Source organism: Phragmites australis, chromosome 1 (genome assembly GCF_958298935.1).
Source record: "Phragmites australis chromosome 1, lpPhrAust1.1, whole genome shotgun sequence".
Classification (NCBI taxonomy): Eukaryota; Viridiplantae; Streptophyta; class Magnoliopsida; order Poales; family Poaceae; genus Phragmites; species Phragmites australis.
Window position 1 is genome coordinate 22,702,176 of NC_084921.1, and position 16,085 is coordinate 22,718,260.

The window sequence follows — 16,085 nt, forward strand, 5'->3', positions numbered from 1 at the left end:
TGTCCCCGTGCATCCAGACCAACCCGATCGGACCTTCCAAATAGGGGCGGATCTCACCTCCGGTCAGGAAGCCCAGCTTTTGACCGTCCTACGGGGTAACCTCGACACCTTAGCATGGTCCCTGCAGGATCTCCCTGGAGTCAACCGCTCCATTATCGAATACTCTCTTCAGGTCGATTCGAAGGCTAGGCCTGCACGCCAGGAGCTTCGCAAGTTGTCCCCAGAGCGGGCAGAAGCCGCAAAAGAGAAGGTCCAGAAGCTACTAATGGTCGGTGTCATTCGAGAGGTCATACACTCCGATTGGCTCTCCAACACCATCCTGGTCAAGAAACATAGCAGGAAGTGGCGTATGTGTATCGATTTCAGATCGCTGAACAAGGTATGCCCTCGGGATCCTTAACCCCTTCCTCGCATTGACCAGCTAGTGCATTCCACCGCCGGCTGCGAGTTGCTAAGTTTCCTAGACGTCTACTCCGGGTAACACCAGGTGTGGATGGCAATGGAAGATGAGAGCAAGACTAGCTTCATTACCCCCTTCGGTGTATACTGCTACGTTCGAATGCCATTCGGTCTTCGTAATGCTGAGGCCACCTTCTCTCGCCTAGTGCACAAGGTACTACGGCAGCAACTGAGCCGCAACGTCAAAGCCTACATAGACGATATCGTGGTAAAAAATCAGCTCGAAGCCAACCACGTTGCCGATCTACAAGAAACATTTGATAGCCTTCGGGCTGTAGCCGTGCGGCTAAACTCGGAGAAGTGCGTATTCGGCGCTAAGGCTGGAAAGAGGATGGGATATCTTGTCTCTCGAAGAGGTATCGAGGCCAATTTGGGTAAGATTCGTGCAATCACAGAAATGTCACCTCTCACCAATCCAATGGAAGTACAACGCTTGGCCGACTGCCTCGCAGCCCTCAGCCGCTTCCTCGCTAAATCTGCCAAGCACAGCCTCCCCTTCTTCAAAACGTTGAGAGGCTCCGAACCATTCAACTGGACTCCAGTGTGCCAGACGGCATTCGATGCCCTCAAGGCCCACCTTTCCCACCTCGAAACACTCGTGATGCCCCTTCTCGGCGAAGGCTGCTCCTATACTTGTCCGTCTCTGCCTCTGCTGTCAGCGCCGCCCTGGTAAGGGAGGAGAAAGGTGACAATCGCTCTACCCAAAGGGCTATATACAATGTCTCGGAGGTCTTAGCCGGAGCCAAGATGCGCTACACTGAGCTCGAAAAGATAGCATACACCCTGCTGATGGCCTCACGCAAGCTCCATCACTACTTCCTCGCCTACGACATCACTGTCCCAACCTCTTACCCACCTGGCGACATGTTTCGCAACCGGGGGGGGGGGGGGGGGGCAACGGGACGCATCGGCAAATGGGTTGTAGAACTAGCCCCTTTCGTGGTAAGGTTTGTAGCTCGCACCGCCATTATATCCCAAATCTTGGCAGACTTTATCGCTGAGTGGACTCCGGCACCCGCCGAACCCGCCGCTACCCCTCCTCCAGACATCTGGACTATCTACACCGACAGAGCATACAACTCCATGGGAGCCGGAGCTGGTGCGGTCTCATCTCCCCCACAGGCCAGCAAGTCCAATTCGCTACTCGTCTGGATTTCAAGATGACCAACAACATAGCCGAATACGAAGCCGTCCTCTTAGGCCTCCGGAAGGCTCGGGCCTTGGGGGCAGCCAGAGTCATCATCCGGACCGACTCCCAGATCGTCGCTGGCCACATAGACAAGAGCTTCCAAATTCGACATCCGGACATGACAAGATACCTCGAAGCCATCCGCAAGGCCAAAGCACACTTCCGCGTCATATCAATACGGAGCATACCGCAAACAGACAACAGCTAGGCAGATGCCCTGGCAAAAGCTGCCGCCACGAGCAAAGACCCACCATTGGGCGCCTTCCTCGAAACTCTACACCAGCCTGCTGCTAAAACCCTTAACGAGACGACCGCCACCATCCTCCCCATCGAAACCACCGATTGGAGTGCTCCCCTCTTATCCTTCCTCACTGGAACAGAAGAGCCGGAAGACACGATCGCACTCCGTCACATTTAGTATCGCGCCAGGGGCTATCATTTCATAGAAGGCGCCCGTTACAAGACTGGTGTCTGCGTCCTCCTCCTTCGCTGCATTACCAGACAAGAAGGGGCCAACCTTCTCCGGGAGATACATGAAGGCCTTTGCGGTAACCATTTAGCGTCTCGCGTCCTAGCCGGCAAGGCAATTCGCAAAGGGCTCCATTGGCCTACAATCATGTCCGATGCAGAAGACCTCGTCTGCACCTGCCAAGGATGCCAGTGGATGGGATGCCGAAGCCACTAGCCTTTCAGACAATTTTGCGACGACCTCGACATCGAATTATGCTTCGCCGCAGTTCGACATCCGCAGTCTAACGGGGACGTCGAATGGGCCAACGACAACATCCTTTTCGGCTTAAATCGCTGACTCGTCGGCCTAGCTTGAGGCCCATGGGTTGAAGAGCTTCCTAAGGTTTTATGGTCTCTCCGCACCACTGTCACACGAACCACCAGGTTCACCCCTTTCCGCTTCCTATATGGCGACGAGGCTATGACCCCCACCGAGATCAAGAGATGCTCACTCAGGGTGCAACTGCCACAGACTACTGGAGAAAGAGAGCTCTCCCTTGATCTCACCGAAGGCACACAGCTTCATGACGTCCAGAATCTCGATCACTACATCAAGAAAACCAAGGCCTGATACGATCCTAAGGTCGCGCCATGGAGCTTCAAGCTCGGCGACCTAGTACTTCGACGTGCCCTAGCTCCGGGAAAACTGCGCAACAAATGGGAGGGCCCATACCTGGTCCTCAGGTCTAACAGACCCGGCTCCTACCGCCTGGCCGATACAGAAGGGACCGCACTCGAACACAGAGACCTTCCGCAAATACTATGTATAGACAACTCCAGCCTCAATTCTCTCCAAAAATCCAGAACAATAAAAAACCTTAGGTTTACACACCCACAAATAGCCAAAAACCTATAGGTGTTACCTTAAAAAAAAAAAGAGGCCCTTACCCCACTAAACAACCTCACAAAAAACTATGAAGACCCTCCAGTATCTTGAAGGCATTGCCTTTGTGCCGGAGAGGTAAAAACCTTCGGCATCTTGAAGGCAGTGTCTCCGTGCTGGAGAAGTATATCTCTCCGCCATCTTTAAGGCCTGGCTGACCTACGTGCCGGAGAAGTATATCCCTCCGCCATCTTTAAGGCCTGGTTGACCTACGTGGCGGAGAGGTAATGACCGCTCCAGCATCTTGAAGGCTTAGCTTCCGTGCTAGACAGGCATATATCCCTCCGCCATCTTTAAGGTCTAGCTAACCTACGCGGCGGAGAGAAAGACCGCTTTGGCATCTTGAAGGCAGTGCCTCCGTGCCGGACAGACATAAGACCCTCTGTCATCTTTAAGGCTTGGCTGACCTACGTGGTGGAGGGATAATCTCCCGGGCATTTTGAAGGCCTAGCCTCTATGCCAAAAAGAATTAATACAAATTAAGAATCCTCCGGCACCTTGAAAACTAAAAGTTTCCGTGCCAAAATCATTTAACCCCTTCAGTACCTTGAAGGCCTACCCTCCGTACTACAAGGCGTCGAACATCGAAACATTATTAAACGATATGTTCCTCTCTACTCACGCCCAACGCAACGCAATACCCCTCGGATCTCGCACCCTACGGCCGCTACCAGCAGCAGAGTGCAAAGAGGCTGGGATAGAGAGCACAGGCGAAGCGTTGATACAACAACAAAGCGTCGATACGATAAATTATAAACGCCAAAAAACAAAGCTAACATAAACACAAGTTTATTCATACATGACATACAAAGAATTTTTGCATCCAGCCAACCACTGTACATTGAATGTATGCCTAGCAAACTCGCTAGCTTGTTACATCTCCCTGATGTGCTACGGGGGGACGAGGGAGCTTGACCGCCACGCCTCCTAGAAATACGACGGGACATAGAGAATTGGCCTCGGTAACTGCGCACAGGGGGTCGATGCGAATCCCCACCACGAAGGGAGCTGCTGCCTAAAACAAAGCCCCCTCGGCCTCGGGAAGACGAAGGATCCGCTGGGAAGGGATACGAATCGAATGCCGAGAAATCCAATTGTTCTCCTTGCTCCAGCGGGGACTCCGTGGCCTGTACCTCCACCTTTACCTCGGCCAGAATAGGCTTAAGGATTTTCGAAGGCACCCTTCCGTCACAATCCCGGGGGAGGACAAGGCGTTGAAAGAAGCGTGAGCTAGCAACCTCCCGGGCTGCTCGGGCTGCACACCAGTCGTCCTTCGCAACAAAATAGACATCCGGAGCAGACGCAAGAGGGCCCTCCAGCTCGATCTTGACCAAGACATCGGCGGCCACCTTTGGATCCACACACCTCTCGGAATCGCGGAGCATAACAAAATGACTCCACCGTCGGATGGACGGAGTAGCCCCAGACACTCCGGACGCACTTGATCCCTCCCCGGAGGCACCATCCCAGACACGAGTAAGGCCCTCTCTGACTTCGGGCTGCCGCACCTACATACACAAATCGGACTCCAGTTAGTCTTAAAGGAACGAACCTTGAGGAACAACACAGGCGAACCACAAGAAGATAAACATGGTTCTATTAGATAAGGAAAAGACCAACTACATGAAGCAGAAGGAGTAGTCGACATACTAAGACTTTGACCCTCTTCGGAAAGAAAAGAAAGCAAGAAACGGACAGTCTATGGCAAAGCTACACCTCTGGCGCATCCACACGCGAAGGCCGCTCCCGCGGAGCAACGGCGCAAAGCGAAGGGCCTTCGGAGGGCCGTGGTGCGCCTGTAGGCTCCGGATGAAGGACCAGACCTCCTGACGAAGAACCCGGGCGAAGACCCCCTGGGGCGGCTGGAGTCACCTGACCCGCCATATAGTGCAACGTCATGCTCCGACCATGCCTCACCTATAAGTTATGGTGGAAGTTCTCCAGAGCAGCGAATCTCCGCCGGAGGTGTCTTTGGCCCAAAACCCTCAACCATGGAGTCCGGTACCTGCTGCTCCAGTATCTTGAAGGGACCAACCCCCGCTTGGTGCAGTAGGGTCAGCTGGAGCGCTGCAGCCACGCGTGCGCTGGACCTCGTGTAGGTTTCCGCGGCCATAACCATGACCTTCGCGGCGGACTGAAGCTAGAAGAGCGGCATAACGGACGCCTCCGAGTCAGAGTGTAGCGGCTGACACATGGCCCCAAGGCCGCTCGTAGCATCGGAGGTGATCCAGACAACGTCTGATGCAAGAGAAGCTAACTGCTGGCACTCCAAGCGCAGTGCCACCTCTGACGCCTGAGCCTTCTTCAGCTCTCACTGCACCTCATCCATCGCAGCCCAAATGGTCTCAACATCAGCTTTGGCCAACACACGGGCTACGTTGGCCGCATCAGCGAACTCCCTCGCCTCCCGGAGATCTTCAACAGTCTTTCGCGCCTCAGCCTCCGCACGCTCCCGCTTCAAAGCCTCCTCCGGCCGAAGACCCTCATGCTCGCGGAGCGCCGTGCCCCCTGAAGGCGACCCTCCGAAGACTCCACCTGCTTCCGGGCCTCCTCCAAGGCCTGACGAAGGCCTTCAACCTCGTCACAAGCCGCGGCCAAGGCCTGGCGCCCCCCATCACCCAGTGCCCTCGTCAAAATTACTTGCTATGAGGCACATCAGAAGAAGAAAAAGGACCGGATAAGCTACTCAGAACCCGACGCCGAACTCGGCAAATCATGACTCAAACTACCGACCTGCAAGGCCGCCGCTACCAGACGCGTCTCCACTTCCCCCAAAGGATGTTGGGCCAACGATCGCTCGACCCCTCTGCTCTGGAGAAGAGAGGAGGTCGCAATAAAGGCCCCTGACGCCTCCAGGCGCAGCGTGAAGTCATCCAAAGTCAAAACTCTGAGGTCAGGGTTTCCCTCGGCCGCCGCGAAGGGAGCCCTGGCGGAGGGCGTAGTGCCCCCAGCACCGGCCGCCAGGGCCAAGTCACCAGCTAGTTCGGGACTCCGCGGAAACAAGGCCGCGTCCCTCGGGCGGCCTTCGGGGCACATCCGGAGGAGTCCCTGACCCCTGCCGAGGCTCCGAAGCCCCTGGGGGAGGAGTCGAAGACACATCCACCTCGATGGTCACTACAAAATGCCAAGAAACACAAATCAAGATCTCGGTGCACGACTAAAACAGGATATAGCTAATGAAGCAACAACGCCTCACCAAGTCTCTCAAACCCTTTCATAGAAGGGCGCGTAACGTCCTCGACGTCCGAACCAGCAAACCTAGAATGGTATTCCATGGAGGCCACGCCTCCTCTGGCTCCGACCGTGGCCGGTAATATCCGGAAAGGCTAGGTCCTTACCCCGGTCACCACCACCGAGCTAACCCTCACCTCCGGATGGATCGCCTGTGCTCCCGACCTGCCTCTGACGCTTCTTGCGGACCAGCGGCACCTCGGATGACTCAGCCGGCGAGCCGGTATCCGAACCTTCGAAGACAGAAGGCCGCTAGGCCCGGAGTGGCCTCGCGTGGATCGCGGGAGCAGCGCGCGCTCGTTTCACGGGATCCGCCGAAGCCTCCACTCCAAGATGAAAGCAGATGCGGTTGTACCGCTCCCAGCCTTGTGTCAGAGCCACTCACCGCTCCCGCTCCGCATGAGTAGGTGGGTCCAGAATCACCTCCGCGATCTTCGCCGTAGGCTCTAGTGGAAAGCAGCTCTCTGAAAGAAAAAGGAGGCTCACATCCGCGGGTTGAAAACCAGACAAAGAGGACTCACCAGAGCAGACCGGGGGGGGGGGGAGTACACCTTCAGTCACTCTTTCGCATCTTGCTCGAAGACGCAGTCCCAGCCCATCTGAAGGGGCTAAATGCGTAACATGGTGAACTCCTCCACGAGATCACGCATGCTCATCTTTTCAGCCACCCTCCGAAGAAGGGCCAGTCGCGAAGCAAACTGGTCGTCCATGATCCCCGTCTCCGGCTCCAGGATATACGCAATATCCCGGTTTGTGGAGCAAAGGGGGATGCAAAGCCTACGTCGTAGTAAAAACATCGTTGCAACCAGTCAGTATACCACCAACCATTAATAGCCTTCGCCGGGAAGGCATCGCGGTACTGCGGCCGTGTTTGGGAGTTAACACTGCCGAAGCTGAGGGGTCTCTTCGTTCCATCGTCCATCGCCCTTATCATCTTCGGCTGGCAGCTAGTGAAGTGGAGAGCCGCAAAGAAATCTGTCCTCCCGTCACACCCCTCCACCCACATGGCCCACTCGAAGGTGGCCAAACGACGATAGCGTTGGCATGGAGCTGTAGAAGTTCTACGTAATAGTGGCGAAGCACCACCTCGAGCAGCGGCACTGACAGGAATCCCAGGCCTACTTCGAAGAAAGCCTCGAACACCACAACCTTGTGGGCCAAAGGCTCCGAAACCTCCTCGTCCAGCGGGGACCGAGCGACGGTCCTAGAGGGAATCTTCCCTTCCTTAACCATCTGGTCAAGCTCCTCGTCATCGATGGTAGACATCCCCAGCACGGTGGTCTATTGAGGATGACTTCCGCTGGCACGGTGGAGCTCACCCCTGAAGGCGGCCCCATCGGCAATGGAGGAACCGGCGCCACTTGAGGGCCTCTCGTCACGGCCGCATCGGCGGCTTCGCTCGACGCCTGAGTTCCAGCTCCGCCCGAGACACTCAAGCTAGCCATACAGATCGCAGGAGGATGGCAAAGGGCGCTGGACGTCAAGAAAGAAAGAAGAACAACAACCAATAGACGCACGCGCAAAGCAAAAACAACTGAAGGCAAAGGGTAGACAAGAGCGAGGCGCAGGCAGAAAGGCTGTTCAAGGTAATCCCTCTCCTTATAAAGGTAAGGGAGAGATTACCTTCCATAGAAAAGCGGGCGCATGCCCTGTCCGTTTGCCTGCTAGGCCACGATCATGGGGGAGCGGAACTGCCCCCCGCGACCCCCAACCACAAGACAACACACGTCCCACGTCCGCCTGGCAGGACATAATCATGTCTTTCTTCACAGGGCGCATTGAATGCCCGTTAGTCATCAAACGGACGGTCTAAATTAAGTGGATCGAATCTTCCAAGACCAGCTAAGCGATACTAGGGACCAGGAGCTATCAACGGCAAAGCCAGGGACCGCCGGAGGCCCTACTCTGAAATAACTACGGGCCCGACCGCTCTGCTGGCCGCCCTTGCAAGGGCTACTATTGGGGATTGTTGTTAAGGACCCCTGACGGTCCCATGTCTCAGCTAGCCTATGCCCATGGAGTCATGCCTCTCGAAACCTCCATGCCCATAGAGCCATGCCTCTCGAAACCTCCATGCCCATAGAGCCATGCCTCCCGAAACCTTAATTTCCTGAGCCATACCTTCTGAAGCCTCCATCTTCCAGAGCCATGCTTCCTGAAGCCTCCATCTTCCGGAGCCATGCCTCCCTCGGAGCTCTCATCTCCGGGGCTCGGGTAGGCTTCTCAAAGGTTACAGGGTGAGTCACCAAGTCTCAAGAAAGATCGGTCAGAAGGGGAACACTGGTCATCCTTTGCCTGCAAGGAAGTGACCGGCATTAAACACCTAAGTTAGTGGACACTGCCCTGACACCCCAGTACGATGGAGGTTATCCTGACACCCCTGACAGCGTGGCGTCGGGCCACAATTGGTGACCGGCTCATCTCTCAGGGTAAATAATAGTTATCCGGGATAAAGCCTAGTAATTTGGTCAGGTCCTAGATATTTGTACATCGTGATAACTTGTACAGTAAGCTACGTACCACCTTATAAATAGAGGGTCGTGGTCATCTGGGGAGGAGGAGGTCACAAGAAGAACGCTCAAGGCAACACGAAGTACACAAAGGTGCCCAAGTGGTGTGTTAAACCATATTGTGATACTTCCTGAGACCGATCCATTTTTCTACTATCAATACATTTGTGGTGTTTCTCTCAAACTTCATCTTCAAGCTTGAGTCTCCTCTTTAGAAGAAACTCTCGCCATATTTGCTGGGGCAAGACAAACTCTTGCTCCAACAGTATGGGAACTAATAGTTGAGAATGTACAACTATTGACTATTCGAGAAAAAAATTGAATAGTCAATTAAGTATCTTGTAATATTTGTCTATAACCATATTCCTAATAATTTGGCGACATGGTTGTTGTTAGGAATAATAACTTGTATTCAATGATAGCCCCATGGGGGAACTATATAGAGTACATAAGGGAAACCTTATGACTAGGAGATTATCATAATACTCTTGACTATTATACCCTTAACATCTCTTCAAATGCAAGGTGTATGCAATAGCGTTGCATTTGAAAGAGGTGACACTAAGTAATAAACTTATACAAAATAAAACTAAACATTAAAAAATTATCTCTTCAAAGCCATCGTAGAGTAGAGCTTTTGTAATCCTGTCGAATCAAGCCGAAAAAGTGCAAAACGAGACACAGAAATAGAGTCGTGATGGTGACAACAAAAGAATGCCCTTGGTCAAGAATTGCAACAAAGTGAAAACTAATAGCAAGATGACAAATGAAAATGTCACCAGAGCTACGGAAAGACTAAGATGACAAAAAGATGCCCTAAATTAAGAATTACAAATACAACAATGACGAGTAGCAACACAACAAAATGAAGTTGTCACTAAAGCTATGAAAAGACCTAGATGACATTGTTGCAGCAATAACGACGGGAAAGTATTAGCTAAACAAAGACAAATATTTGGCTAACCACAAAAAAAAAACGACTAATGGACGAAGGAATATGTGGACTTGCATGGTCTAGACGAACTCAAAGGGAGACTTAAGCTTGGATGGATGCAGCGGAAAACAAAGACTAAAGCTAGACGCTGATGAAGAAAACATCGGATATTAGTAGAACAAAAGCTAACTGTAGCTTAGAGAAGCCAAGCAGAGACCCGACAACAGCAACAGGAGCATTAACAATGGTGTGTAGCAGCAGGACCAAATAGCAACGATATAATGCCCAAAGCAAAGCCCATCAAGTAGCCCAAACAATAGTTGCAAGCAGTGGTAGCTAGCTAGCTAACGGCTGCAAGGTGGATCGGAAGGTGACCCTTCCCTGATCTCTCGTGCCTCACAAAACGAGGACAGCCTCCCAAGCTTGTGCGGCAGGAGAGCCTCAGGACTTCTTCGGGTTTTGGCGGTTGGAATCTCGCTGAGATCATGACGCATGCTTCGCAGAACGTGTTGGCGGTGTGTAGATCAGGAACAACAGCGACGGATGGTGAGCCCGAAATCGATGCAGCGGTGCAGATCGTGCACAACGGCGGTTGGATACGGGAGATCAGATCCGAGAGAGAGAGAGATAGCAGGAGGGAGTTGACGAGAGAGATCAGAAAGGGTGGGTGTGCTAGATCAGGACGAATTGCTACATCCTTAAAGGAAAACTTAGCTCTAATATTATGTTAGGAATAGTAACTTGTATTTAATAGTAGGTCTATAAGGACAATATATAGAGTACGTAAGGAAAACCCTAGGACTAGGAGATTACTATAATACCCTTGACTATTATACCCTTAGCAGTTACCATGATTTAAGCAAAAGTGTCATAATTTGTGTATGTACATTTTTGTTCCTTTACAGAGCGTGCACTATAAAGGCCATTGTATCTTGTTTGTTCCTCCTGTTGTCTCATATGCTTTGTCATATTGTTATACACTTCAACGTTACAATCTTTTTTTTTTTTTTACTTTTTTCAGGTATTATCTAACATGTGACTTGGACCAGTGTTATTTTATACTGTCAGTTTATGGGCTACGAAATGATGCAGTAAGACCTCAGAACACTGGTGAATGTTTATGTTGTGAAAAATGTGCACCATGTGTTCCTTGATTGCCCAAATGATTATTTTTGGTTTAGTCTTTGTTTCATCATGGTGTTTCTGGCCAAGAACATGATATAGCTGTGAGCCTTTGATTCCTTAATTGGACTAAGTCTGCCCTTTTCAGTTGATTGTTATCAAGAACTGATCTATTTGAGTGATCTTAGAATCAAAGGGCAGAGCCCTGCCCCATTTTATGGAAAAAAAAAGACCAAAGGTGCAAGTATCTACAACAATCAGGTTTCTGATACTTCAGGGCCTGTTTGGTAGAGCTCTAGGAATTCGTAGAGCTGGAGCTGTGGGTACACTGAGGGTAGTTGGAATCATATTGTTCTTATTTTAGACTAAAAATAGTAACTTAAACCATTTTATTATAGCCTACAACATTAAAATCTGACGTGGAGTTAGAAACGAGAGCTCTACCAAACGGATCTAAACTTATTAGTACTCAAGGCAAAGTCAGTAGCCACACTACTACTCACACAAGCACTGCTACTAGAACAAAAAAACAAGTCTGTAGGAACTACATCTGGAATTACCATCAAAGCAACTCTATCTTTACTTGCTTCTATCCATGGTGGATCAAAACCCACTGCTCCACCTGTAAAATGAAGCGATCCATCTTCAGCGGTGCGGTATCCTGGCACAACATTCTCCATTGCCTCAGTCTGTAGTATATGCCTTCAATGTTCCTGTACACTCCATCAAGAGACATATCGGAAACTCCATCTCATATTTTTCAAAAATCCCTAAGACACATGAACTAGTCCTATTCTTCACATTATATTTCTCATTATGGAGCCAAAGAGAAGGAATTGATGCAATATCAGAACCTAAAACTTTACCACACATCTTAGACAATTCAGACCACAGAACTTTTGCTTCCACAGTAAAAAAGAGATAAGAATTGTTCCATGTTCGGAACAGGACAAACAGTTTGTTGTTAGAGAGAAGCCACAGGAACACATGAACCCTGGGAGGATAGCAAGCTTCCAAAGAGCAGGAATAAAGATTGGCTTCACATCTCTGAAATTAATGAAAGCATAGAGGATTGGACTGAGTAGAGGCCATTATTAGAAATTTTCCATACATGTGCAACCTCATTGAACTCTAGCAATAGATACCAAATCCTCCACATTCTCAGCAGTGTAGCATCTACACATTGCCTAAAACTAAGCTTTCAATTGTGACCATCCTGACCATCAACAATAGTTCTGTACTTCATATTCACCATGACATACAACTCCCGAATTTGAATTGCTAAACTAGAATAATCAGTGGTCTTCCCAAAACATAATTTTAGTACTTTTACATACACACTATCAATACGGGAGAGACATTTATGTGTTTTAAAAAGCGCTAGGTGCTAAGTGGGCAGTGGATTAGGCGGGCTAGGGGCCACCTAGGTGGTCTAGATGGGGGCAATTAAACACTAGGCAGGAGGGTGACACCTAGTGCATAAGGCACGTAGGCGGGCTAGGCAGCTGTTTTTAAGTGAGGCATTATCATGAGGACAATAAAAGTCATTCAGGAGAACTAGTTCTGTAATTGTGATCAATAACCTGTTTCCAAATCTTATCCCCTTGATAATGTCTAGTAGAGTAAAAGGAACCTGAGAGGAAGGGTGCAGTGGCTGGGGAGGAAGGGTGCAGCTGCCGCCAGCCAGGGAGATCTGCACCGTTGGTGCCACCTGGGTGGCGAGGTGACCTCAAGGGTGGTGGCAATGTGGTCTCAGGGGCGGTTGAGATGTGGAAATGCATCAGGAGTGCTTTAAATATTTTTTGGTTGCTTAATTTCTCTGATACTTGGTGATACCGTATCCCGCTGTATCAGAAACGGGAACGACACTTGGGATGAAGTATCAGGCTTAATACATTAGGATGAGAATTAGTTTTGCTGGTACATTTATTTGTTTGTTGGTGAGATGAAAACGTTTGGGGTTTTGTTAGATATTTCTTATTTGGTGGGAGGGGATTACCATTTACAGTCTATTTAAGGTGATTCAGGTTGCTTTCTGGGTTTAAAATAGTGTTGCTGGGTTTGTCATGAAACATTGATAACAATCTATTTAATTGTTATTTTTTATTTTTTTTATGTTGCAACAGTTTCCGTGTTGTATTTCCTTATGTTCCAATAGTTTCTTTGTTTGCAGCTCATGACTTAGCAAATACATTTTGAGATCATTGGATTTTTTCCTTCTGCAATACCTGATATACCTTGTTAATTTAAGTCTTCTCTGTCATAGATTAAAGAGGGTGATCGGGTGGCATTGTTCGAACCATACTACAGAATCCTGGATACATCATGGAAAGAGAAGGTACACATTTGACACCGTGATTTTCTACCTCCAGTCGCACTGTCACTTAAGACGACATATCGCTAATGGTATGCAGAACACATTATTTATCTAGGTATATTTTCCCTAAAATCCAATATACCTAACTCCATCGTACTCATACCACCTTGTCTATTGGTTATAAGTTATAACTAAATCCTCTCTAACTTATGGATGGTACTTGTGTCATGAATTCTCAAATAATGACAAAGTTCTATGGTCACAGTTTGTTTATTATTACCTTTAGTCACCTTAATCCTTTGTACAGACCAGAAAGTTGAAATTGAGATAGAAGAACGAAATGTTAAACTATGATCCAAGTCTCTTTCCCATTATTTTGTAAAAGAGTAACAACTGGAATAAGCTTTGGTACCTGCACTTCATTTTGATGGGGAAGGGAGTGTGATGCACTTGCGTAGTAACAACTGGAATAAGCTTTGATACCTGCACTTCATTTTGATGGGGAAGGGAGTGTGATGCACTTGCGTATTAGTTTTCTTTATTGCGTGGAGGGATACAACATGGGATAAAAAGATTATCCAAAATGAGAAAAAAACTGATCTTGTTAATGTAGTCGTTTTTCTATCACTTGAATGTGCTATACCGGCCAATAATTGTTAAAAACAGGTCAAGAAGTTTTTATTATTGAAAAGATTAATTAAGTTATGTTCTTGATTTCATGATATGTTATTGAAGAAAATAATTATGTGGCTCAGTTGGAACTAATAAGTTGGAACCAATTACATTATTGTTGTCAAATTGTCTTGATTTATGCATCAGTTATTTTCTAATGAAATGACTTGATATGACAAGCGACTTATTTATTGTTAATGTACAATGTTTGTTTGTGATGATTATGTGATATGTCAGATTTTACTTATTCTTTTCTTTGTCATACAGCACTATCAGTTCAAATCAATACGAGTGGACTTTCCAGAACAAATTCTTATTAATGAGAAAGCTCCAGCTCCTCACCATGTTGTACGGGCTTCGATCCATGCACACAACAAACCGTGAATTTCTTTTGTCAAAAATGTCAATATTTGATACCGATTTGGTGTATTAGACATGTCAGCGTGCAAGTAGCGTGAACTGTTCGTGTCCCAAATGGAGAAAATTAAGCATGAAATGTGATCAGTGTACGGTTTTGTTCCAATCTGCTAGTGTTTAAGGTTGAAGTTGGTAGCCAATATTTTTGATTGGTGTTTATTTGACTTGCAGGAACCTTTTGACATCTTGTTTTGCATAGTTTGTGATATTAATTATGTGTAATTTTTGTGTAAATGTGGAATGTAACATGTACCCCAATCCTGTAAAATGTAAATCATAGGATGAATCGGAAACCTGGTCAACCTGGCGTAGGGGCATCAGTTGTCGAACTTGAGTATTGGTTGATTTTATTTGGGTTGATTGTTCAGAGGGATGTCTGCAGGCGTGGTGGTGCAGCGAGGTGGTGGTAGGGGCAAAGTAGTGGCCTGCCACTGCATGATGATTAGTGAGCCAACGGATGCTGAACCGGTAGTGGGGGTGCCGCTAGAGATAGGACAAGGAGAGTGGGGCGAGCAAGGGCAAGTGCACAAGAAAGGAGAACGAAGCTGGGTGGAAGAAAGAATAGTAGCCGAAAATGGAATATGTGTAATCAAGTCGGTTTTCAGTCGACTGACAAATAGATCCTCCACTTTTTTTTTTTGAAACAATAGGTTCATGTTTCCTGGTAGAGTCTTCAACCAACCCATTTACATTAACGCACACAGCGCCAAGCCACCAAACCTACAGAATGTGCCACCAGCTTCTGCTGTAAGTTGGATTATATGCGAGAAAAAGCTATGCCAATGATGGCAATCTTGTCAGGTGGAATCCTAGAGAGGATCTACCTGACAGGATTTTGGATCAGATTTGGGTGGATTTTAGAATAAATCGGGTAAAAGCAAGAACTACTTTAAACTAATTTGAAGATAGTTTTACGAGCATTATATTCCTTGCCTTTCTTTGATTACAGCAATTACAATGAGCTTAACACTTAGTAAGCTGATTGTCACCCCTCTCGGTCTGACCTCCAGTTACTCAAAAACCTAGTAAGCTTAGGCTTATCTAATGCATTGTTTAAATCTTGTTTAGCCTAATCAAATCAAATGTTCATTTGCAAATGTTTCATGACTTGTTGATTAGGGGGTGGCTCGTTCTTCTCAGGGAGTGCCGATGATAAAAGATATGAAGTAGATGATGTCGCTAGCTGAACACTCACGTCAATGCACGAACGCTCAACTCTTCAAAATACGCCTAACACACCTATAGATGATCGTTGTAAGACCACGAGTGACGAACACCAAGTCCCCAATTCCCAGTGGAACGACGATTTGACCTTGGATTGCAGAACTATAAACAATAATTGCATAATTCTCTCTCAGCTATCTTCGCATGAACGTTGATATGAAAGAAAAAGCAATAACTATGTTTTAGTCTTATGCATAAACTGGTTTGTCCTCTATGGGCTATGGACTCAACTATATATACTACATAGGACTGTAGAAACCGAATTGGACTCGTTACAACATAAAAAATGAAACCTAAGCTAAGATCGACTTATTATTTTGATGACTGGGACTGATTCATTACAAATTTGGCAACATGGCTGAATCCGTTGGAAAGGTTATCAAATAAGCTTTTCAATGGGTACTTACACAGCCCAAACCGACTTCGTATGAGAGATTTATGATACTTTTAAACGACATCTGTTTGTCTGCAATAAACTAAGTCCGAGTCGGCTTCAATCTTTCCTATTTTGCTACTCCTTGATTGATTCTGTGTAGAACATGAAAGGCAAATATCCAATGCCTTTGTAAATGTATAACTGAATATGATATTTAGACGCCATATGATTACCCTTTTTC

At 48.0% G+C, this 16,085-nt stretch overlaps 1 protein-coding gene across 3 annotated transcripts in view; it reads left to right on the top strand.

The window, feature by feature from the left end:
* LOC133912860 (uncharacterized) overlaps positions 1 to 14,478 on the top strand; it is a 28,061-nt gene extending 13,583 nt beyond the window's left edge. Inside the window, exons 11-13 of one of the 3 annotated variants that reach the window (XR_009908910.1) lie at positions 10,738 to 10,807; positions 13,105 to 13,176; positions 14,095 to 14,167. Coding sequence is in view for 1 of the 3 variants with exons in the window: in XM_062355801.1 (XP_062211785.1) it covers positions 10,738 to 10,807; positions 13,105 to 13,176; positions 14,095 to 14,211 (259 nt within the window). In the remaining 2 variants the exon portion in view is untranslated. Of the gene's footprint in view, positions 1 to 10,737; positions 10,808 to 13,104; positions 13,177 to 14,094 lie in introns of those variants that run through there. The other 2 variants (XM_062355801.1, XR_009908909.1) reach the window with 2 other exon arrangements.
* The last annotated feature ends 1,607 nt before the right edge of the window (positions 14,479 to 16,085 follow it).